The sequence below is a fragment of the Sinohyriopsis cumingii genome, chromosome 1 (genome assembly GCF_028554795.1).
Source record: "Sinohyriopsis cumingii isolate HCF-2022 chromosome 1, ASM2855479v2, whole genome shotgun sequence".
NCBI lineage: Eukaryota > Metazoa > Mollusca > Bivalvia > Unionida > Unionidae > Sinohyriopsis > Sinohyriopsis cumingii.
The window spans coordinates 154,269,559-154,296,068 of record NC_142961.1 but is presented as its reverse complement, the minus strand read 5'-3'; the positions used below and the strand labels follow the sequence as shown (position 1 = coordinate 154,296,068).

Genomic DNA, 26,510 nt, shown 5'->3' with positions numbered 1-26,510 from the left:
CTACCTCTGAAGCAGGATGTATCTTTATCTCAGTAGAGATTTGTATACAAAGGATGTATCTTATCTCAGTAGATATCTGTATACAATGAACTAAGTGGCCAAAAACAGATTGCCACTGAACTAGAAGGGCCAGCTGCAGACAGTGCATAAATAGCCAACCTAGATGAATGCCTATAGCTGCAATCATGAGTCCAAAAGTTCTAGAAATTCTCTTGTGAAAACCCAAGTCTTTGAAATCTAATCAACAAATTTAAAAATCTCCACAGTGTGCTTGTGCAGAGATGCACTTAAATTCCAGAGTAAAAAACTCAATACCTTAATGTGCAAAATGTTGGAAGGGAGACAGGCATAATTTTCCCCTGTTCACAAGAAAAGCCAGCATGGAAAGAGCAAAAAAGAATATATTCTAATAATTTAACTAACTATGCGTTCTTCCAAGTACATCAGTGCCAATGCTTAGGTCGATCTGCGGGCCTATCTTGACTAATGCCCACAATACTATTTGCTGCATTTTAAACCAAGTTGCTCTTTGTTCATTAATTGTTTCAAATCTATGTGTAATGCAAGTAAACAATGGAAATTAAAGGCAATCAAGCTTTCTGAAAATTAATCCACCCTGTGGCAAGATGGCATGTTTGCAAACCTAGTTAGGATAAAGTCTTTTATTTCATGGAGAACCAATCTCTTGAGTTTGTTTTTGTTCATTTAAAACACATACTGACACATCCTGATATCAACTGATGTGGTTCTGGCAACAATATTATCTGAGAAAATGACCTAAACAGAAACCATTACAGACAGAAACTGAGACAAAGGTAATGAACCACAAAATATAGATCAAAGAGACCAAGTTTTCACCAAAGGCTGTAGTACTCCTAAATGCAAAAGTTAGTGAATGGACTCTGAAATAAAGGTCGCAGCGATCTGTTTCTGGTGTAGTTCTCCATATGACATATCAATACATACAACTTATGCGACTCCTATAACATGTGTGGGCAAAACAGTCCTGATCCAGCCAGTGACCCGGTTTTATACATTAATTTATACAATAGGACTTGGCTATAAAATTCAATTATCTGGCCTGAACCCTGGAGGAAGCTGCCAATGACTGCACTATGATCTAAAGTGTCCAAGAAAATGACATAAATAAAAACAATAACCTAGAAAAAGTGTGATCAATGTGAAGATAAGCACAAATCACCAAACCATAAAATACAGGTAACAATGACCTCTTTTTCACTGATGGCAGTAATCCTCATCACGCCACATACCAAGTCGGGTTACTTTAAGCAACAGTGTCCAAGAAAATGACCTAAATAGAAACGTGAACCTCAGTGTTGATGCAGACAGACATAAAAAATCCATAACCCTGAATTGCTTTGCCATCTGGGCAAATATGTTTAGTGATATCTTTGTATAAAAGTACAAAAGGCACACACACACAACTGATCAGATGATTTAGCTGAAAATAAAAATTATCTCTCCTCTTCTCAAGACCTTTAGAGAGCTCCCAATTTCTTAGTAGATTTGACAGTACTGCATCTACATAAATAGTAAATACAACCCCTAGAAAAATCACCAAGACACACATGTAAAGAAAACTGAGATCATAAACTCCACTGACTTAGCATCATTTTCATCTCAAGCCACTCACTTGTGTGGCCATGCAAGGTACAAACCATTTATCCTTGCTTGCTTCAGTCTTTCCATTTTCTGTCTCATACTTAGGGGAGTGTCAGGGATGGTCAGTCTTACTGGAGTACGTACAAATCCCTCCTCCTACAAATACACAGGAACTGAGGTTTATAATACAGCTTTCGTTCTAAAAAACAAACATGTGATGAAATCAAACATTGTGTTCTTAAAACCAACATCAACTAATCCCCATTGCACATATGCTGGAGAGAATTTAACATTGGTGCAGAGTAAAAACACATATTTGATAATTACACTGGTCATTTTGTTCTTTATGTTGAGCAGTTCTATCATCCAACTGATCTCTAAAAAATTGCCTTCCAGTTTCCACATACATTTCTTTTAATAGGAAATAGCCTATAAATGAAGGGCAGTCTCACCCATACGGAAGCAATGAACTACGAGCTGAGGCTAAAGTTGTTAAAAAGTAGGAATGAAGAGAGATATATTATTTTTAAAAGGAAATATAAGGAAAACTGGAAAATAAGATACAAAAAGTATGGCAGAATTATTATTTACTTTTGCAGTTAAACCTGCCAGATCTCTACTCAAATCTCTCCTCTCATAACTGTACCTTCAATCCTGAAAACCTTTTCCAGTAATAACAGCAATCAATCTTTATTGCAGTTCATATAAGGCCAATATGTTGTCTCTACCACATATGAAGCACAACAATTAGATGGACCAGGCTGCCTAGGCAAATTCATAATACCACAACATATACTGTTACTTAAAACTGCATACAATGCTAAAAGAAAGCACTGAAAGGCACTGACTTACCTCTCCTTGATAAACATTAAATAGATATAAGAATGTCTGTCAAATTGTAAAAGAGAGGCGACAGTAGACTGTTTTGGGGAAAACAAGGAAATGGTAGGAAGCCCAGTAAAAATAGTGAAAACCAATTTTTGGAGTAAAATATGTTCATACAATCATATTATAATACTGTCTATACTCACTAATTAGTTGAAGAAAACTACAAAACAACAATAATCCTGATCCGCTAAAGCACCTTTAGATCAGCCTACAATTTTTGTTCTACCAATTACTCCTAACAATCAACACAGACCCATATCTAATAATAATAATAATAATAATGAGGACTTTGTATAGCGCCTCATCTTTAGAAACTCTAAGCGCTTTATAACATTAGACAACACCTATAAAATAAAAAACATATAATGATATAATTACAAAAACAAACACCATGAAATTTAAAAACATAAAAAAACAGGCTGAGAATATTTAAGGTAGGAAACATTATTAGGTCTTTAAGTTTGTTTTGCAGTTGAAATAAGTGAGTTTTGAGAGCACTCCTGAATGGGATCACTGTGTCTTTGTGTTAAAGTTCAGTGAGCAATTCATTCCACATTGCTGGGCCCTGGTATGCAAAAGAACGCTGTCCATATGACTTTGTTTCCATAGTGGGAATAATGAGTATAAGATTGTCAGAAGAGGAGCGTAAGTACCTTGCTGGTGTGTACACATGGATGAGGTCGGATAGGTATGTTGGACTAGAGTCCGACAGTTGAACGTAGCACAGAGAACAAATTCTGTGTTTGATTCGGGATCGAATGGATAGCCATTGTGGAGTACACAGCTGCGGGGAGGTGTGCTCTGATCGTGGTACTCTAAGTATGATCCGAGCAGCTGTGTTTTGAACTTTTTGAAGTTTCTGGAGTAGATATTGAGATGAACCAGACAGAACTGAGTTACAATAGTCCAGTCTTGAAAGTACTAATGAATACACAAGTGTTTCAGTGGCATCAAATGAAAGATATTTGCGAATTGAGCTGAGCATATTTTGCCTTCCATATGTTCATGACATGTTGGTGCAATGTGAGAGTTCTGTCCAGAGTAACATCTAGGTTTCGCACTGATTGTGTGAATTTAATGTTGGTGTTGCTGATATTTATTGCTTGAGGTAAAGGATGTGAATGAGAAAGTCTTTGTGTTGTGATCAGAATGGCCTCAGTTTTATCATCATTCATCTCCAGCTTGTTACACATCATCCATGATTTCACGTCAGAAATGCACCTCTCTACACCTTGGATGGTAGCATCAACTTCGGTTGGGTGGCTAGATTCGTATATTTGGGTGTCATCAGCATAGAAGTGGTGAGACAATGGATGATGATCTATGACACTTGAGAGTGACTGAGTGTATAGAATGAAGAGAACAGGTCCAAGACCAGACCCCTGTGGAACACCACAACATAGATCAACTGGGCTGGAGTGTATTCCATTTGCACATAAAATTTGTGTCCTGTTGACCAAGTAGGACTTGAACCACAGTAAGGCTGTATCATGAATGCCAAATCAAGAAGGGTGAGGACTGTAATCTTTCCGGTATCCAATGCAGAGAAAATGTCATTAACTACTTTTAGAAGAGTAGTTTCAGTACTGTGGCAAGGGCAATGTGCAGATTGTACATTGCTAAAAAGACTGCCTGAATTCAGATGAGATACAAGTTGGGATAGAACAACCTTTTCTAAGATTTTTTATATGAATGGGAGATTAGAAACTGGGCGGTAGTTCTTTAAATCATTATGGTCTTGTGTTGGTTTCTTCAGCAGAGGCTTTACAATGGCAGTTTTGAAAAATTATGGGAATTCCCCGGATGAGAGAGAGGTATTAATAACATCAGTTAGTGAAGGCAATACTGGATCTAAGCACTCAAGCAGCAGTGATGTTGGAATTGGATCAAGTTCACATGACTTTAGTGCACTCTTCATCAGGATTGTACGTACAAAATCCATAGAGACAGGTTCAAATGCTGCTAATGGTTGCCGCTCAAATGCTGTATCCCAACTGTATGGTGATGACGAGTCAATTGAAATTGTGGTGTCAAGCGTATCTCTAATGGTTTGTACTTTGTCATGGAAGAAATTTGCAATCATGTCTGGAAGGTCAACTGGAGAGAAGATAGTTGGAAGTGGTGTAGATTTGTTCCTTGACATTAGCTTGTTAGTAATCTCGAAAAGCTCTTTGCAGCTGGAACTTTCCATGATCTTAGTAGTGTAGTGGGTTGATTTTGCTGAATGGACTATATTTGTGACATTCTTCTTAGCGGCTTCATAGATTTGCAGGGGCTCCGAGTGGCCGAGTGGTCTAAAGCGCTATCTGTTACGGATCACTGCCATCTCACCTCTGTCTGAGTGGGTTCGAGTCTCGGATTCAGCCAACGTGGGCATGTGAGAAAGCTTGCCAGTAGCTTCTCGTGGGTCGGTGGTTCTTTCCGGGGTTTTCCGGGTTCTTCCTCCACCATTAATACTGGCCGCCATGTATAGCCTATCATGTGCTGAAAAATGGCGTTAAACCCTACAACAACAACAACAACAAGATTTGCTTATGAATAGTGAGTCTGGTTGAAAGCCAAAGCCTCTCAGCTTTACGGCGGTCTCTTTTAGCAGTGCGAAGCTGGTCCCTAACACTGCTATACCATAGAGAACACTTTTGAATTGATACTCTGCACTTGGTAGCTGGGGCATATTTGTAGAGCAATGAACGCAGGCAGTTATCGAGTTATTCTGCTGTAGGAGGTAAGCAAGTTGTTAGATCTGCTTGGAAGTCGTGCATTAGTTTGGTTCTATTTATCATACAAAGGTTTCTCTTAGCAGATAAAGGTGGAGGGTTAGGGACTGATATGTCAAGATGGCATATAATGCAGAGGTGATCTGATGCAAGGTTATGGGATACCAGGGAGGACCGTAGAATGTTATCATCAGGTCTATGAAGAATCTAGTCTAAAATGTGACCATGTTTATGGGTGGGTTGGTTAACTGACTGTTTGAGGTTGAAAACATTAATGGAATCTATGAGTTTTGATGTGTTTGGGTTTCCGGGACAGTCAAAGTGAAAGTTGAAATCTCCAAGAATAATCAGGTTGCCACCTATCGAATTTCCATACTCCAGGAGATTCGGAAACTGCTCCAAAATGAGAGATTCAGCCAGCTTGTTTTTTCTACTAGGAGGAGGGCAGTATAGGCAGAAAAAATGGACTGACCTTTGCTCCAGTGTGAGTGTGGTTTGGACTAATTCAAACGATGTGTGGTCGAAATTGAATGTTGTGTTGTGGTTAAGACGTTTGATCATGGAGTTCTTTGTGATGACAGCAATTCCACCGCCGCAAGAGTAATGGGGGAACGACTTGATGGAGTAACCAGTGGGTGTTAGATCCGCACACTTGGGCTCATCATGTTTTTAGCCATGTTTCTGTCAGGAAAAAGATGTCCATATTCTGGTTCCATCCAGTCACATTATCCTGACACCAGGCCCACCAGTCCTAACACTAACTTCTTAATGTGTTCATAGACTACAGATTCCCTTCCAAAGTACATGAAAATCCCCAACAAAAATCTTAACATCAAAAGAAAGACATATGGACATACCACTATTTCAGTCATGCATAAAAATACCCTTTAGTGAGGACACATCTTGATCCTGGATTGAATCATGTGAGAAAAGCAATTGGAAAACCCACTTAGAACATCATGATTTTCTATGAAAGTTACAGCTAAACTTTGTGGTTTAAATCAGTGTCAAATACAGGTCTTACATGTGGTTTATTTTGACTATATTGAGAGCGAGAAAGCACCTTTATTGTTGACAGCTTCCAAAAAGAACACACAAAGGCAAGTCTTTATTATGTTTATGTAAAGGGGAAACTGTTTATGACATCATCAAATCTCACATTTCCTAATGATTCCATTTATGTATTTTAATTTAGTATATTAGCAACAAGAGTTCCATGAAAAATCAGAATCCTATTTACATAGCACAATTTTCAAAACTCGAGAGTCCCAGGCAGATTTTTACACATATCTGCAATGCTCCCTATAAGGTCAAACAGAAATCGTACAACTGAAGTTCAGAGAATACCTGTATCTATCATCAATAACAGAAAATCTGCCTTCCAAGAATTGGAACTGTCCCACAAAAATGTATAAATCTTTATCTCAAAATCATCATAATGGAACATGACAATGAAATGTCCCCCAGACAGCTCAATTTCAGCACAACACTAATTGGTACTGCAGTACTTTTTTGTTTTGATTTTGTTATTTTAAAACATTCCACTAAGAATAAATAAAACCTACAAATGCAAATATACTAATATATGACTTACAGGTGATAAGTGCTGGGTATCAAGAGCAAGGATTAGACGAGGTGAAAATTTGGGTGTATTCTCATTTGACTTCAGTCTATCCAACTCTCCTTTACGCCGCTTTTTCAAGCATCTCTCTGCACTGGAAGCCAGGTCATCTTCAAAGTTTCTGGGTTGCATTGACTTGGCTTTCTTTGTAGGAGAAAGTGAAACATGATAATTTGCTGGATGTAAAATATGCAATCCTGGAGAAATGGTACAAATAACTTGATTATGAAAACTTTAAACATTACACTTTAGTTACTATGAATTTATACATAGGTTCACATAAGAATCATGTGGTTATTATGCAAAGTATGATTCACTGGGTAAATTTTATAATTTTCTTTTTACAAGGAAAACAAAATTAAACAACTGTTTATAAAAAATGGTGAGTATCTTTACAACCATGTTTTGTTGCCAATAACAGTAGCCGTTTTGGTGTAAGCAATATGATTATTAGGATTGACAAGGGCTAACAATATATGCTCTACAACTGTCACAATAGAGCTGTACAACTGTCATGATGGAGCCCTACGACTGTCACAGTGGAACCCTACAACTGTCATGATAGAGCCGTACAACTGTCACTATGGAGCCCTACAACTGTCATGATGGAACATACAAAATTTGAAACAGTTATTGTTGTTGTGGGGCTATACATGATAGCCTGTATAATTGGTGAGGAAGAACCTGGGAAAACCCCAGTAAGAAAGTAAGAACCACTGTTCCATGGGAAACAAATGAAAAGCCAAGCCAATGTGTATGTGTTAGATATGTCTCCACTTTTACTCCAAGAGATTACAAAAAAATCTTCTGAAAGCATGGAGCTAACCCACAAACCCTTTAAAACCTTCCATTCAATTTGGTACATACCAGAGACAGCATTCCTTTGAATATGAAGTGCTCGGTCATCTACAAACTCCATTGTGATAATTGTATATAAAAAACACACCAGCTAGAAGCCTTGAAACAAGAGTTAAAGAACACTTATACACCAACAAAGAATCCCTGACAGTAGTTGGTGAACATTGCAAAGAATCGGGGCATATTGTTTCTTGGGATAACATGGTGTCATCAGAGTACTTGGTAGAAAGAACAATACACTAAGGCGAAAGATAAGGAAGCTACTGAAATCATGGAGGTTGAGCCAGTCTTGAACCATGATTCCAAATTGGAACTTCTGCATTCGTACAGAAGGATTTTGTATGTGATCAACATTTAGTTTATCAGGTGACTCCAGTCCAGACGTCATTCTTCTAATGAAGGCCATGTGACAAGGTTAAAAGCTTAGGAGTCATAATTTAGTTTGCTACAGAAAGGTATCTATTTCTATTCATTGCTTAAAAGTAGATTTGACTAAAAGTTTATACCCCCCCCCTCACCATTTCAGGGCTACAAAAAGCCATTTTCTCTCTCTGACCCTCCTATAAGTTGGGGTGAATTTTGCAAGATAGGAAAAATAAAAACAAAACCAGTTTAAAATACAGTTACATTATCAAATGGAATATGTTACAAATAAATTGATAAAAATGCCTGAAACAAAATCCATTAAAATAAAATAAATAATGCTTGACATTTTAAATCCATTTATATGAAAATCAATGAATTCAGTTACAGGTCACTTACCAGTATAGAAATTGTAGTTCATATGATCAGATTCACTATATCCCATAATATGTTAATTCCACACATATCATAGTAATGAATGTTAAGTCCACATGTTTGTGATTCACAATATCCTATGTCATTATCTAATGTCATCTGGTAGAACGGTCATGAATTAATCCTCATCGTCTGAAAAAGGTCTGAAATCCTCCATTGTCATAAAGTCATCATAAATATTGTCTGACTCGCGTTTCCTCAAGTTCACTGTCATTCACAGGTGCTTGTGTACACACTCAGCTTGGCTCTGTAAATAACACTTTGATCACAGAGTCTGAAATCTGTTAAAGGCTGCAACTGAACACATGCCAGTTGTGCAGCAAGATCACGAGAAGTTCAAATAAGCACCGTCTGTTACTTGGGGCCGAGCAAGTTTCAAACTTGTGGCATGATAAAGATGGTTTGTCATATGTGAAACAAAGTGGACACTGCCTTTGCAAGACAAGGGATTATGGTCAAACAGGCACATGAAGTTGTACAACCCTACTTGGCAGTTCATGGCACAATCAAAAGGACCATCAACTTGAAAACAAAGTGAGTGCTGCCTTTACAAGGACTTATTGAGCTACATGCACTGGCAGAAAACATGGGAAATATCACATGGAAATTAAATCAAAGTTATGGAAAAGGAATATACAAATTAAATCAAAACTTCTACTGCATCAAACACAGTGTTTATACAGAAAAACACAAACATTAATACAAAACAGGTTTATTACATGCATGAAAATGGAAGCAATATACTTGCTAGGTAACACCCACAGTAAACAACATCGACGGACACTTCACTTTGCAGTGGTTAGTAATCAATTTACCAGTAATATTTTCAATTATTAAATCCAAATAGCTGTAGATACAAGTATTATAAATCTAATATCTTCACGAAAACAGATAAAAACAGTGCATACCATATATGCATGGGACTAGTGGTATGAACATGTAAAAATATTTAAATTGACAGCAATGTTATGTGGTGCAAACTTCAAGTTTTCAACATTACCCTTAAATTTATCCCAATTTTTTTTGTATGTTGCACTTATAAGATGACCACTACACTGCATGAACTGAATTTTCAGTAAAAGAAAGTCGACTTACGAACAAGTATATATGGTAATTTGTGATTGCAATATACACAAAAGTAATAAAATTTACACTAGTGTTAGGCTGAGACTGTGATATAAAGTTTAATAATATTTACACTAAATTAGTGTTAGGCTGAGACTGTGATATACATAAGTTTAATAATATTTACACTAAATTAGTGTTAGGCTGAGACTGTGATATACATAAGTTTAATAATATTTACACTAAATTAGTGTTAGGCCGAGACTGTGATATACATAAGTTTAATAATATTTACACTAAATTAGTGTTAGGCCGAGACTGTGATATACAAAAGTTTAATAATATTTACACTAAATTAGTGTTAGGCTGAGACTGTGATATACAAAAGTTTAATAATATTTACACTAAATTAGTGTTAGGCTGAGACTGTGATATAAATAAGTTTAATAATATTTACACTAAATTAGTGTTAGGCCGAGACTGTGATATACAAAAGTTTAAGAATATTTACACTAAATTAGTGTTAGGCAGAGACTGTGATATACAAAAGTTTAATAATATTTACACTAAATTAGTGTTAGGCCGAGACTGTGATATAAATAAGTTTAATAATATTTACACTAAATTAGTGTTAGGCCGAGACTGTGATATACATAAGTTTAATAATATTTACACTAAATTAGTGTTAGGCCGAGACTGTGATATACATAAGTTTAATAATATTGACACTAAATTAGTGTTAGGCCGAGACTGTGATATACATAAGTTTAATAATATTTACACTAAATTAGTGTTAGGCCGAGACTGTGATATACAAAAGTTTAAGAATATTTACACTAAATTAGTGTTAGGCCGAGACTGTGATATACAAAAGTTTAAGAATATTTACACTAAATTAGTGTTAGGCCGAGACTGTGATATACAAAAGTTTAATAATATTTACACTAAATTAGTGTTAGGCTGAGACTGTGATATACAAAAGTTTAATAATATTTACACTAAATTAGTGTTAGGCTGAGACTGTGATATAAATAAGTTTAATAATATTTACACTAAATTAGTGTTAGGCCGAGACTGTGATATACAAAAGTTTAAGAATATTTACACTAAATTAGTGTTAGGCAGAGACTGTGATATACAAAAGTTTAATAATATTTACACTAAATTAGTGTTAGGCCGAGACTGTGATATAAATAAGTTTAATAATATTTACACTAAATTAGTGTTAGGCCGAGACTGTGATATACATAAGTTTAATAATATTGACACTAAATTAGTGTTAGGCTGAGACTGTGATATACATAAGTTTAATAATATTGACACTAAATTAGTGTTAGGCCGAGACTGTGATATACATAAGTTTAATAATATTTACACTAAATTAGTGTTAGGCCAAGACTGTGATATACAAAAGTTTAAGAATATTTACACTAAATTAGTGTTAGGCAGAGACTGTGATATACAAAAGTTTAATAATATTTACACTAAATTAGTGTTAGGCCGAGACTGTGATATAAATAAGTTTAATAATATTTACACTAAATTAGTGTTAGGCCAAGACTGTGATATACATAAGTTTAATAATATTTACACTAAATTAGTGTTAGGCCGAGACTGTGATATACATAAGTTTAATAATATTGACACTAAATTAGTGTTAGGCCGAGACTGTGATATACATAAGTTTAATAATATTTACACTAAATTAGTGTTAGGCCGAGACTGTGATATACAAAAGTTTAATAATATTTACACTAAATTAGTGTTAGGCCGAGACTGTGATATACAAAAGTTTAAGAATATTTACACTAAATTAGTGTTAGGCAGAGACTGTGATATACAAAAGTTTAATAATATTTACACTAAATTAGTGTTAGGCCGAGACTGTGATATAAATAAGTTTAATAATATTTACACTAAATTAGTGTTAGGCCAAGACTGTGATATACATAAGTTTAATAATATTTACACTAAATTAGTGTTAGGCCGAGACTGTGATATACATAAGTTTAATAATATTGACACTAAATTAGTGTTAGGCCGAGACTGTGATATACATAAGTTTAATAATATTGACACTAAATTAGTGTTAGGCCGAGACTGTGATATACATAAGTTTAATAATATTTACACTAAATTAGTGTTAGGCCAAGACTGTGATATACAAAAGTTTAAGAATATTTACACTAAATTAGTGTTAGGCAGAGACTGTGATATACAAAAGTTTAATAATATTTACACTAAATTAGTGTTAGGCCGAGACTGTGATATAAATAAGTTTAATAATATTTACACTAAATTAGTGTTAGGCCAAGACTGTGATATACATAAGTTTAATAATATTTACACTAAATTAGTGTTAGGCCGAGACTGTGATATACATAAGTTTAATAATATTGACACTAAATTAGTGTTAGGCCGAGACTGTGATATACATAAGTTTAATAATATTTACACTAAATTAGTGTTAGGCCGAGACTGTGATATACAAAAGTTTAATAATATTTACACTAAATTAGTGTTAGGCCGAGACTGTGATATACAAAAGTTTAAGAATATTTACACTAAATTAGTGTTAGGCAGAGACTGTGATATACAAAAGTTTAATAATATTTACACTAAATTAGTGTTAGGCTGAGACTGTGATATACAAAAGTTTAATAATATTTACACTAAATTAGTGTTAGGCCGAGACTGTGATATACAAAAGTTTAATAATATTTACACTAAATTAGTGTTAGGCCGAGACTGTGATATACAAAAGTTTAAGAATATTTACACTGCTTTAAGATTCCACAGACATTACATTGCTGTCTTGTCTTCATCTGTGACTCTTATGTACATATATAAAATATCAAAATTATAAATAAACATTTATGAAATGGGATGCAATCGATATTTGTGGTATAAGCCCATTCTAAAGCGGCTTTCCCATTCACCTTAATATATGGATCTATTAATACCAATAATACAAAGACAATGTTTATCCATCCAAATGTGATGTTACCTTTAATCTTGTAAGTAGTATTGGGGTTCCTTTGTTTTCTTGTAGAAGAGATGGGTACAGTCTCTCAGACACATGTGACTGGTTATGCTTACAGCTGAAAGACAATAGAGGAGTTTTCACAATTAGAGATCACCAAAAGTAATGTAGGTTACTGCTTTATGTCACAAAACAATATTTAGAATGTCTCACTCATTTTTGTGTAATAAAAACAATGGCTGACTATTATAGCTAAACAGACTATTGAGCTCTGTTGGAGGACATTATTGGTCCTAGTTTGAGGAAAAGCTTTTAAACTTAAATGCAAAATAAAAATAATCAATCAGGGTGTGAGGATAAATACATTCTACTCTCAAGATGGCATGTTCCTGTTTCCATTCCTAACACCAAAAACTGCAGTGAGTGTCAGGCATCATCAATAAAACCACGCAAGTAGACTGGATTTTACAAAATTAAATTACTTGTAATTACCTGAAATTACCTTTTAAGGCTGATAATTACATTAAGTCATTCTAAATTATTTCCTCCATGTAACTTTCAAAACCATAGTGAGGGAATATGGTTATAGAAAAATTAACAATGCTTGCTGCAACAAAGGGTTTCTTATGAATAATTTATCAAGAATTATTCTTTCAGCAGAAAAAAATCTACATATGCCTTCTTTGAGTCGTATAAATGAAACTATAATTTCAAAGGTTCACATCCATCTGATGGGGAAAAACTGGATGACATTTTACATTATATCATTTGAATAATGGCTATATTTATGTGACAAATTGGCTTTTAATATGGGCATGACATTTACTTAATTATAGAGCAAATTATCTTTCAATAAGATACAAGTAACTTAAGTTAAAAGTGTACATCTTCTAGTATTTGGTACTGGTATGGAAATATGTCTTGCCTCTTTCCAACCTGATCCAGTTTTGACCCTGACTTTTTTCTGAGATGCCGACAGAGGGACAGAAGTGTATGGGTATGAAAAGTGCAGTCTATAGATAGCTATCTTTTACAGAACTTAGGATATGTAGCTATACAGAAAAACTTTAAGCTATACAGAAAAGCTTTAAGCTAACAATGTGTTCTAGATCAAGGATGCCCCACCACAGGTAAGTACATCCCACAACACTGTCAGACCTGCCAACCGTTAACAAGACTCTCTCAACAAAGTAGTTGATTTTTATTCCATAATTTTGACCAGTTTTCAGTAATGTGGAATCAAATATCATGTACTACTATTGTAAAGTTGGAAAACATGTAGTTTAAAATGTTCAGTATTTGAAGCTGATACAGCAACAGTAAACATCACGTACATGTAGACCATTACCAATAGTAGTTTCACAAACTTAAGTTCCAAACCCTATGCAGCTCAATGTCTTGTTGTCATCTCTCAACCTGATACATTTCTTGGAAAATTAATTCAATATCACATGATGATGGCAATCATATCTCTTGACTCACACTGACCAATAAATGTAAATGCATCCCTTCCTGCTTTTATTTACAAGAATCTGAATATTCCTTTTTATTCTTCAGTACTTATTATTAACACTTTTTATGAGGCTTATTTTCCCTTATGTTTTCAGTTTGATCATGATGCTTTGCATGAAAAAATGTGTGCAGTTTAAAGCATCTGAGATACTATTGCAAAGTTAGTCTGGTTCCCTGATTAACTCCACTATATCTAATTTGAAACACAGATTCAAAATCAAACACGGACAAGACAAATATTTGGATTTTACAGCAACAATCTTATTTCTGTAGTTTTTGCTTTTATTAAGTAAGTCTGTTCTGTATTTTAAGGATCATTTTCGTAAGACTTGCTGCAAAATCATAAGGGTTGGCAGGTCTGCGCTGTCTGAAATGACCTAAATGCACCTCACCAGCATCTGAAATGACCTAAGTGCATACCACCAGTGTCTCAGTGCACTTCACCAGCGTCTGACCTAAGTGCACCTCACCAGTGTCTGAAATGATCTCAGTGCACCTCAATGTCACGGAATTGTATAAATCCTTTTTTCAATTATTAAATACATGTACTCGGGTTTCATTTTTTGTGTATAATGATACCCGAGGGTGATTTATGTATATTGTACAATATTTTGAAATACTAAGTTCGGTTCATCCTATGCCACACATGTGAAGTGCTTTCAGTGGGAAAAACTGAATGCTTCCAGTGGACAGGCAATGTATGACAACTTCGTCTGTGTATAAATGCCTCACCGTAAGATTAAATCTCCACATTATGGAACGTCTTGTCAGTGAGGGGTCTACTTTAAGGACTTGTACATCTCCAACTTTAGAGGTATGTGAATTATTAATTTCTTGTGTATAAGTTATAGCTATTGTACTACCACATTTATTTTTGTATGTTTGCTATGTAGCTTTGCTTTACATAGCATCATGCTAATATTTTCTATGCTTGTTTGTGACTTAGCAAGAGATTTATATTAGCAATATATAAAACTGCATTTTTAAGAAACATTTAGTACCGTAGGATTCTTGCCGGGCATGGTTAGGTTTACATCTGAACCTCTTTGTTGTTTTGTAATTATTGGGGCAGTAATGTAATCTGTATAACTTATCGTATATAATGTCATTATGTTTTATTGTATATGCCGGTGTCATGCATAGTACATGGTGTTAGATGTATTTTCACCTGACCCGAGTGACCTGAGCGATCCGAGTTATTGGAGTGATCGCAGTCGACGTGGTACCTGCTGCAGAGCTAACCAAAGAAGCTGACCATAGCAGCTGTGAAGCTGAACCATAGCAGCCATAGAGCTGAATAAACAGTGTTGCTGGTCGAGTAGCAGGTGATCGGGCATTGCTGACCTAGATTGGTGGGCAATGACTGCTTGATTGACAAACCTGGAATACTAACAGCTTCATTGGCCAGTGTGACTGGTAGACAAGTGTGCTGGTGACAGAGTGTGTAACTCGATATATGTAATCTTTTAGCCGCGGGTTAATTTTTAGGGTTTGTAATACCCAGTGTGTTTTTGGGACTGTAAAGATAATTTGTATATCTGTCCCTTTTGTTTATATAATTTCACTATTTGAGTGAATACATTTTACTATACGAGTACAATACTACATTTGTTTTACTATTTGAGTAAAATAAATCAATCTTTTCATTGTGAAATCACTGTGAATCATTCACCCCTTGTCCTTGTACTGTGTAAGGTCATTTATTTGTATTTTCATTAAGTCCGTGCGTTTTATGTTAACTGATCCAATATTTGGATCATAAACATGCACATATTAATCATAATTAATTGCTCATTTGAGTAATTCATTATTAAACATTGTATTTGTATCACCATAAAAAGTGTTCTGTTGTAAATTCGAAATCCCACCCAGTTATCTTGTTACACTCACCAGTGTCTGAAATGATCTCAGTGAACCCCACCAGTGTCTGAAATGACCCAGTGCACCTCAACAGTGTCTGAAATGACCTCAGTGCACCCTACCAGTGTCTGAAATAACCTCAGTGCAAAACTTAACAAAGATGTGACTCATGTATGAACTGATGAAAAAAATCAGCCAGTTTTGACCCCAGCCCCTGCTGCACAGTGCACACTTTTGCAAACCCCCCATATATGTATGCTTGTGCATCACCCCCCCCTTTCCAACAATAGCTGTGACAACTGAACTGCAAATGATGAAGTTAATTCATTCATTAAATATAAGCAGTTTTAAACTGACTTGTTCGCTAGCTTGTTACAGCCGCATTACAGACAAAAATATTAGAAGTCATTCAATAAAGGAGCTTATATATAATGACACCCTGAACGTATGTACTTATTAACAACCATCCCCTCATCATGTGCAGGCAATCGCTCTTCTCAAACCCCTCCAACCACATCCATGCATAATTAAATTAGAAACATCCCAACTGCATACATACTGTATTTACTTTAAAAAAGGCAAATGAAGTCAAGTCAGTCAAAATATATCACTAAACAGCATACAGTTTACATATAATTATGTACACTGCATTTTTCAAATTATATTTGTTTCTTCTAGATTGTAAAGTTATACAGGTTTCTGTACGAGGAATTGATTTTTGACTGATGAAAAGGCTACATGAAACAAAAGGCAAGGGCACTAAATCAAAACATTGCTAAACATCTTTTACCCTAAACAATAAACTGTTGACAGCAACAACGCCAAAGACAACACTGAAATGTGACTGCTACATCTTCCTATGCCTAACAGTGGTTAAGAAAGAGGAAGGGAACTAGAAGGTAATCATAACTTCTAACTGACCTCTCTATCCATAGCACAGACACCAAAGGAACTCCTCTTTTCTGGGCTTTGTTCCTTGTCCGCTTGCTTCCTTCCTTGTATATAACATGTGTAACATCATCAGTAAATTTCTTGGAAACTCTTGCACCCAAAGTTTCCAGCTCTTTGCAAATGGCTTGACTGCGATTGTCATTTGTGGATCGCACTTCCACATAAGCAACCACATCTGAAGAACAGAACTATGACTTATTACAAGTTAAATCCAGCTGAAAACTTTTTAATCCTCTAAACAGGCCAAGGCCATTTAGCAATGCTAAAATTTAATACCATGTAAATGCCATTAAAAACAGCTGGAGTATTTATGATATCCTATAAAGTTAAAAAACTGCAAGAATTGTGAAATACAACAATCATCATCCAGTGCCTAGAAGAAATTGTAGCTGGATAAAAACCCAATCCAATTATTGTCTTTGTATGTTTCATTTCATTTTGGAATGCACTGTATAGTTCGAATGATCTCATTTGAGATATCTCTAATGAATGAAAGTCTAATGTAGCAAAAAACTATAAATTTACATGATGTACTCTTTAACCTGAGAGACAATGCTGTCAGTTAATCACCGACTCCATACTAGCTATTTGTCAATTTCATAGCATCTCCATACTAGATCCTTGTCAATTTTATACCATCTATATAAGAGATGCTTGTTAATTTGATAGCATCTCCATACTAGATCCCTGTCAATTTTATACCATCTCCATATGAGATGCTTGTTAATTTGATAGCATCTCCATACTAGATCCCTGTCAATTTTATACCATCTCCATATGAGATGCTTGTTAATTTGATAGCATCTCCATACTAGATCCCTGTCAATTTTATACCATCTCCATATGAGATGCTTGTTAATTTGATAGCATCTCCAGATAACATCTAAATACTAGATCCCTGTCAAATTTATACCATCTCCATATGAGATGCTTGTTAATTTGATAGCATCTCCATACTAGACCCCTTGTGCTCTTGCTGGGAAAAAAAATAATGTACATCTGTAGAACTCTGGAAATGAAAGTCAGCATAGTATACTATAGTATTCACACACTCTCCCATTTGTTTTTGTACTCCTTTGGATTTTAAAAACAGACAGCATAATTTCTAAACTGATTGTTGCCAGGGGGTTCTTACCACTGTCAACTTATTTGTGTTTCCAACTAAAGCTCTCAGTGTAAACAAGCAGGCAGACTGCTCACTGTCCTTTACTGGTTTCTAAAATACCAATAGTCCATTTCAGTAAAACTGTGCCATCTGCATCCAATTTTTTCAATGTCTAGTTTTATTATTTCTAAACCAAATGACAAAAAAAGGATAAACTCTTGTATACACATATTCAAAAAGATGTAACTCCAAAAATGTATGAAATTATTGAGATTATCAAAGATGGTGAACAACATCACACCTGTTGCTTGAAAATATAGACCTGCTCATGCAAATATGGTGACTGTATTACTAAAGAAACTCCTGTTTGATTCTAAACGCCACAGTGTTTGTGACCTCCTGCTGAAAGTGAAGTTATAAATTATGAACTAATGAATCAAATGACCATGTTTGTCATTTTTTATATCCTAGATGTTATGCATTTTAAATGGGTTGGGGGTAGTTACAAACAAACATCCTCACTAGAACACTGCAGTCCCAATTATGACAACTGTATGCATGTATAACGCCAGCTATAAAGTACCCATTACAAATAATTTCTAAAAATGCAATGATGAAAACTTTCAAAAAACTTTCAGATTTAAACTGAGTCTAGGATCAAAATCTGGAGTTTGTCAAATTAAGGATTTCAAGATGGAGAACTCAGAATTTATTTAATTTGTATTCTCCAAATTTTTAACATTTCAATGCTGTCGGCAAATTGATCAGAAGGATATTGGAAACTGGATTCAAAATTGGATTTTTAATTTTTGAGTCCATGACTACTTCCTTGGAAAAAGTTGAAGCTCCAGGTCCTAATAATGAGAAATTTTATTTCCTTCACAACAATTCAAGTATTATGCATGTATTTTTGTGCCACCAACATAAATGACATCAGATTGCTAATGTTTACTCATGTATGGGTTTATTATACAATAAAGAAAATTCAAGATAATTGGTTTGGTTTGGTTTGGTGTGTTTAACACCATTTTTCAGCACACAATAGGCTATACATGGTAGCCAGTGTATTTGGTGGAGGAAGAACCAAGGTAAGTCCCAGAAAGAACCACCAACCCATGGGAAGCTACTGGCAAGCTTTCTCACGTACCCATGTTAGCCATGTAGAGACACGAACCCATGCTGATCATGGTGAGATGTCAGTGATCTGTAAAGGTGAGCAACAAAGGCCACTCGGATACCTTGGGCCCATTCAGGCAAATGAAAACTGTTATAACTGAAATTGTAATGTTACAACAGTAATGATTCTGATTGTCCAGTTAGATGGAATCAAAGAAGATATAAAAGTTTCTTTACTAATTAGGTCAATTCCATATCAACTTAAAACAAAATCTGTATCTTTTGCAGCTGAAAATTCCACACACTTAAAATAGAAACAAATTAACATACAACATTTACTTTCACATTCAATACTTAACCAACACAAATGGATTTTTTCAGTTATGGCATGTCCGATTCCACGATTTATTCCATGAATCTTTTAATTTCTTAGATGATCTGTTTTCTTTATCAGAAATAGATTGATGACATACTTGTTGCCTGCCAGCCATCAGAAAAGCACAAATTAGACAACTGGTCAAAAACAAAAGCATATATGTATATGACATCAAATAGGTTAATATGATGACTATTCCATGGACACTATTATTTCTCTGACCAAATAAATTAATTTCATGATAGGAAAGGATACCAAGAAGTCCCAATAAATCGACACTATTTTTCTAAATATGGTGTATGATAAAATGGGAGTGTTCAAAACATCATAGAGTGATATAAAGTACCTGGTACGCTGCTAAAAGGCCTTCTTGAAATAAGGTTTCAAAACACACACATGTATAGTGTGACCCCGCTATAACAGTAGTTGGGAGCCATAGAACCCGACCAAATTATAGACCAAACCGTATTATATGCAACCAGGCCAGTTAGCTGAGGAAAATGATGCATGTACCCCAACAAATTTGCGGGGTGGGGTGGGGGTAGGTAATAAATGCGGACGGTAAAATACATGCTTCAGTGGCACAGTTACCATCTTAAATCGATGCATATTAAATGGGAAATACACCTGTAGTGAAAACAGATAGGCATATATAACATTTTACTTTATTTAGAGAACCATGGATTGGTACACATACGTGTATACTATTTTATATATATACATGTCTAATGTATAGCATGAATAGTATCAACACCATGTACTCACCCACAAATCTCACCACATACATTGAATCCACAATACAAGTGATTCCATTAAAAAAATCCACACATTTAAAATATTCAATAATTTTGTCACAGGTCATACAGGTCTGAATTCAGTGGATGAATACAGCACAATCACATAATGAATGATGAATCATTTGCTTTTCAGTACGTCCCAAGTCGGTAAAAGTTAGTTTGCGTTTTAAGCTGCCATTGGTAGTATTCGTATGCACAAACTTTTTCCCTGCAAAAAGGAAACTTTCACGCCACAGTAAACATGTTCCAGTCACATTGGAAAATGAAAAAATCCATCAGATTCCATTGCTTTTATTTAAGTTTGGTACTGACTTCTTTGAAGAAACATTCTTTGTTTTTATTGAAGATTGCAGTCAGCTTTCCTTGATGAAATATGCATGCGTTATTGAAGTCACCGCTAAAGGCCAGCTTTAGGGAACCAAACAAATGTCTGTTTCTTATTGTGGCAGAAACATCAAATACAGTATTGCATGATTGAGATTGATTTTTTTTTCCATTTCTTTGTACGTTTCATAACAGTCGGCAGTTTCTCCCTGCATATTGAATAAACCAAAAAGATTTTTTTTGTGGTTTGCGGAGTGATGCTGCCTTCCACTCAGTTTAACAAAGGGTCAATGGACAATAGAGACGCAGGTGTTCTGGTCCGATGAAAAGGATTACTACAGAATATGTGGGTGTTCTGAAGGATTTAATTCTGAGAGGAAAGAAGAAGAATTTTACATATCATCCACACACAAATGTCAGTCTATGTAAATATCTTAGAAAGATTACGAGATAATGCTTTGTTCGGTTGATCTCCGCTACCAGAAATGTCAACAACAAAACAAGCGAATATCTCACAACATACAGTACTCATTCTAGATGTCAAGATAAGCGGATTATGATATAGCAATGCACTGTTAAGATGATTTGTCAACACAGTAATACCTCGAACATTCGCGAGGTTAGGTTCCAGAACCAGTCGCGGATCAGGAGGAATCGCGAATGTTTGGTATGAGTCACTAAAAATGCTAATAAATGCTTATTTCTAGGGTTTAAACCCTAAATATGACCCAAATCATGCTCCCAAAGCACTTTAATTTCATTTAAAAGTTAGCTTAATACATTACCCTTAAAAAGAGAAATAAATGGTAGACTTAAAAATAGAGTACAGTATCGCCTAATGGTATTTGCCACACTAGCGCATTTACAGTATGGTACATGTATACTAATATTACCCCTATACTAATTCATTGGCTGCCGTTTTCTTTTGCACTCACAGTAAGGTAAAACCAAGTAACGAATGAGACTGTAAACTTAATGACTGACGTTTTCTTTGTCATTGACAGGAAGGTAAACTAGGTAAACTTCATATGTCACAAAAGTCATATAACGAAGGTACAATTCAATAAAATAAAGAAAACATGTACGTAGAGGGTACCAATGAAAATTTCACGAATCCGTGAATTCGCGAATCCAGAAACGCAAATGCACGAGGTATTACTGTATGGACAAAGAAATTGTTTATGTAACAACAGATAAATTTCAGTGCATTTTATATCAGTTTTGTGGCTTCCTTTCATGGGACCTCTGAATTTCTCCACTCCAAAGCAATGGTTGTATATACAAGTCTAAACAGCCAACAATATCACCAAATAAAGAAAAATTGCCAGATGGTATATTTTGCCAACAATAAGGAAAATAAAATCATAGTTTGTGCCAATGGTAAAGCCCTATACGATCCTAGAATAAACATTTTACACTTCATTTTTCGTACTTTTTAAGAAGAAAAATCTTTTATTTCGTGTATGAAAAAATACATAAATATCTGAGGAGCCACTCCATGATCATCTTGTATTATTCATGCATGATCTCTTACCCAAAACAATGATAAACTTTTTACATTTTTTGCCCATACTTTTCAGAAAGTTTTTGTTATATGTGCAAGAAAAATACATGTATATAAAATTTTGGGAGCCGTGCCATGATCTCATTATATCCAAATTCGTGTTATAACAGAGCGTGCTATAGTGGGATTACTGTAATTAGTCCATTGATCAATTTAGCTTTGATAAGGCACTTACCATCAACAGCTGTAATTATCTCCTTATCTACTACGGTCTGGCCTATACGATTTCTCATCATCTCTTTACAATTGCTTGGAACTTTTTGATAGCCTAAACTTATTTCACTGACATTCACTTTGTCTAAATGCTAGAAACAAAAGACAAGTTCACAAAATAATCTGTGTATACATGTCAAAAGGACTTGGCTGTTGGAATTTCCTTGCATCAAAAATTAAAAATACGAGTAACAAAAGCAATAATAACAATTAACCTTTGAGAACCCTGTCATCCAGAATTTGTGTTGCTGGTAAATCATCATCAGGATCACGGCTTCCGTCAATCTCTGTCTTCATTGGTCACTATGTAGAAAATGGAAATATGCATGTACATGTATTTGTAATTGTCAGTCTGTTTTCATTGGTCACTATATAAAGAAGGGAAACATATATGTACATGTATTTGTAATTGTCAATCTCTGTCTTTATTGGTTACTATGTAGAAAATGGAAATATGCATGTACATGTATTTGTAATTGTCAATCTCCGTCTTCATTGGTCACTATGTAGAGAAGGGAAACATACATGTACATGTATTTGTAATTGTCAATCTCTGTCTTCATTGGTCACTATGTAGAGAAAGGAAACATACATGTACATGTATTTGTAATTGTCAATCTCTGTCTTCATTGGTCACTATGTAGAGAAGGAAAACATACATGTACATGTATTTGTAATTGTCAATCTCCGTCTTCATTGGTCACTATGTAGAGAAGGGAAACATACATGTACATGTATTTGTAATTGTCAATCTCCGTCTTCATTGGTCACTATGTAGAGAAGGAAAACATACATGTACATGTATTTGTAATTGTCAATCTCCGTCTTCATTGGTCACTATGTAGAGAAGGAAAACATACATGTACATGTATTTGTAATTGTCAATCTCCGTCTTCATTGGTCACTATGTAGAGAAGGGAAACATACATGTACATGTATCTGTAATTGTCAATCTCTGTCTTTATCGGTCACTATGTAGAGAATGGAAATATGCATGTACATGTATTTGTAATTGTCAATCTCTGTCTTTATTGGTCACTATGTAAAGAATGGAAATATGCATGTACATGTATTTGTAATTGTCAGTCTCTGTTTTAATTGGTCACTATGTAGTGAATGGAAACATACATGTATTTGTACTTCTGTCACTCTGTCTAAATTTGTCACTCTGAAGAGATTGGGAACATGCATGTATTTGTACTTCTGTCACTTTGTCTTCATTGGTCACTATGTAGAAAATGGAAATATGCATGTATCTGTACTTTAGTCAATATCTGTCTTCACTGGTCACTATGTAGACAATGGAAACATACATGTACTTGTAATTTTGTCAATCTCTGTCTTCACTGGTCACTATGTAGAGAATGGAAACATACCTTTGTACTTCTCTAAATCTCTGTCTTCATTGGTCACTATGTAGAGAATGGAAACATATCTTTGTACTTTAAGTCTCTGTCCTCATTGGTCACTATGGTCAACAAGACTAGAAGTACATTCTTGACATCTATGAATGTAATGCACTGTCCGAGTTGTAGCAGTAACATGAATAATATACTGTTGAGAATGTTAACATCTTTGATACAGTTGCAACCCTTTCCCTAGGATCTGTGATGTAGTACCATGACGAATTTTAATGTCATTGATATCTGACACTTTCCTTGTGAGATAATGACATGACGAATTTTAATTATTAGTGATACAGTATGCAACTACTTTCCCTGTTATGTAGTGTTATGAAGAATTATATAATTGGCTTGGATATGAGGATGCAGATATTTGGGTTTTTCAAGGCAATGGGTTGGTAAAACTAATTTTAATTACACAATACTTACCCATCACTACTGCATAGCTTTTATTGCTTTGTGTTGAAAAGCCTTGTCTGTTCAATGTGAATATGTGCTCCCATGCGCAGAATATACATTTTTTTAAATTTATACAGATGATGATTATTCCAAGACCTCAGAGTAGGGTGGTGGAGAGCATTCAGCAATAGCAGTGGGTGAGTAAAGCATAATTAAAATTAGTTGTACCCCCTTCCCCACCCCCAAAAACTACATGTTAGTAGCAGCAATAACATACATGTCACTACTGCACAATTCAATTTGTCACTCAGGTGGGCATGCTGATGTTAAAATGATCAAAAACATAAATAAAATGGAATATGATTAGCATTAGAGGGAGAGATTCAATTACAGAATTTGTGCCCCATCTATGGGTCCCAGGAGAAAAAAATAAATGCATTCCCATTATTGTGCTTACAAGCAGAGGTAGGAAGAGAAAACAGCATCAACAAAATGCTTTCTTCATGATGTCCTCCAGGGAAGAGTGATTTAGACAGGCCATGTGGCAACAATGACTCTAACCTAGTGGGATTTTAGTTTCATAAAAGAAAGGTTTCTATCAGAAAAGGACTGATAATCCAATGTGTGATAGTGAAGAATGAGACATCAATGGAGTCCATAATAGGAAGGAGAAGTTTCCTACCCTTTCCTTTTACCATTCGAGGCATTTAGGTAGAAAAAATGTGCTCTAACTGGACATAAAAGCTTATTTTGATCATCTCCATCAGATTAAACCAAGAATGGAAATCTCTACAGGTAATGAAGCTACCAAAGGCTAAAAATCCTTGTTGGACAAGAAGAGAAACAGATTCGTAATGGCCATTAAACCAAAAACAGCCATTGTGTATAGATAATCATCCATCAATCTTTCTGCATCTCCCTGCAAATGCCGTGACAAGTAAAATCATCAAAATTCAACACAATAGTATGTGGACATTTTTGGACCAGGTCAACCTAAAGGTTTGATCCAGCAGAAACTGGATTGAATGTTGATGCTATAATGAAAGCCATGCATGTTTAAAAAATTCATACTACCCTGTTATTTTGTTATGATTGATCCAACGTCCCGACATCAGCTGACTGTTCCATTGACCTAAGTGGTTGAAGCATCTGCCTTGGATGCAAGAGGTCGTGGTTCGAACCCTGACTGATTCATATTAAAACCTTATAAAAATGGTACCAGCAGCTGCCTCACTTGGCGCTCAGCATTAAGAGGTAAGTGTTAGGACTGGTCAGCCTGGTGTCAGGATAATATGACTGGGTGGGACATGATGCAACATGTCTGCAGCATGATGCCCCAATGTTAGATATCACTATTAACTGCCACACTGCAGAATCATAGTCATATGACTGAAAAATTGTTAAAGCGACATTAAAAATCCAAATTACAAACACTAGTGACATTGGGATCCCCTGGCTATCAATCTATCTATAAATACACTGATGCAGACACACTTGACTATTAAGCAACGGTTTGTGTGTGGTCAAAGATAAAGTAAAGATGGAAGTGATAGGACAGTTAGAAGAGTAATGATAGGAAAGGCAGATATAAGTAAAAGAGTGGTAGTGTACTATTTTGTCCCTTCATACTCAGACCAATCCAGCTACTGTAGAACCAATGAGATAATAAACCTTAACTGGCATAGCCATGAGAATCACTAAGTCTTACTTGTAGCTGGCTAGTTCATTATAATGTGAGTTTGGAAAGCTCCTGCTTGTGAGATAATGCAGGAGCTTCTGCAATTATTGATGGTAATTTGTTCCAAGTCCCCTAATGTACATGGGAAGAAGCTGAACCTAAAACAATTTGTTGATGCTGACTTTAACTGGAACTTTTTCCTGTGGTTTGAGCTAGTTTAGCTATATGTTAGGGTCAGGTATTTGTCCGCTGGTATGTCCACTGGCGACAATCAGGTTAGAAATGATAAATTGATGACTGAAATTACTAAGTTCTGTACATTTCTTAACCATCCTTAATGTTTGTGGGTAGGATTGCAGAAAATCGTGAGGATCTGCGAATGCTATAGTGGCGAGGTAGGCCTAATACTCGAGATATTTTTGTCAGTTATTGAACATTGTGATACATCTATGTAAGCCTATGTGTTTAATAACACTTCTGCATAATACTGGTTATGTGATGCCCATTACAGGTCAAGTTCTAATAACATAAATAATTCCAAAATGCAAACTAAGAGCAACAAATTATATGCAAGTCCAATGATTCACTGGAGAAATGAAAAATTACAAGTGGTCCCACGAGTGGGATGCTCTGAAACTACAATTACAATTCGGAAACTA

General features: G+C 35.2%; 1 protein-coding gene across 1 annotated transcript in view; it reads right to left on the bottom strand.

Annotated features, from left to right (window-relative positions):
* The window catches only part of LOC149808192 (microcephalin-like), a 65,084-nt gene extending 42,693 nt beyond the window's left edge, over positions 1 to 22,391 (bottom strand). Inside the window, exons 1-5 of the mRNA XM_089965596.1 lie at positions 22,334 to 22,391; positions 16,847 to 17,051; positions 12,578 to 12,671; positions 6,823 to 6,993; positions 1,680 to 1,779 (exon numbers count right to left, since the gene is read on the bottom strand). Of these exons, the coding sequence (XP_089821722.1) occupies positions 1,680 to 1,779; positions 6,823 to 6,993; positions 12,578 to 12,671; positions 16,847 to 17,051; positions 22,334 to 22,391 (628 nt within the window). The remainder of the gene's footprint in view (positions 1 to 1,679; positions 1,780 to 6,822; positions 6,994 to 12,577; positions 12,672 to 16,846; positions 17,052 to 22,333) is intronic.
* Between the last annotated feature and the right edge of the window lie 4,119 nt (positions 22,392 to 26,510).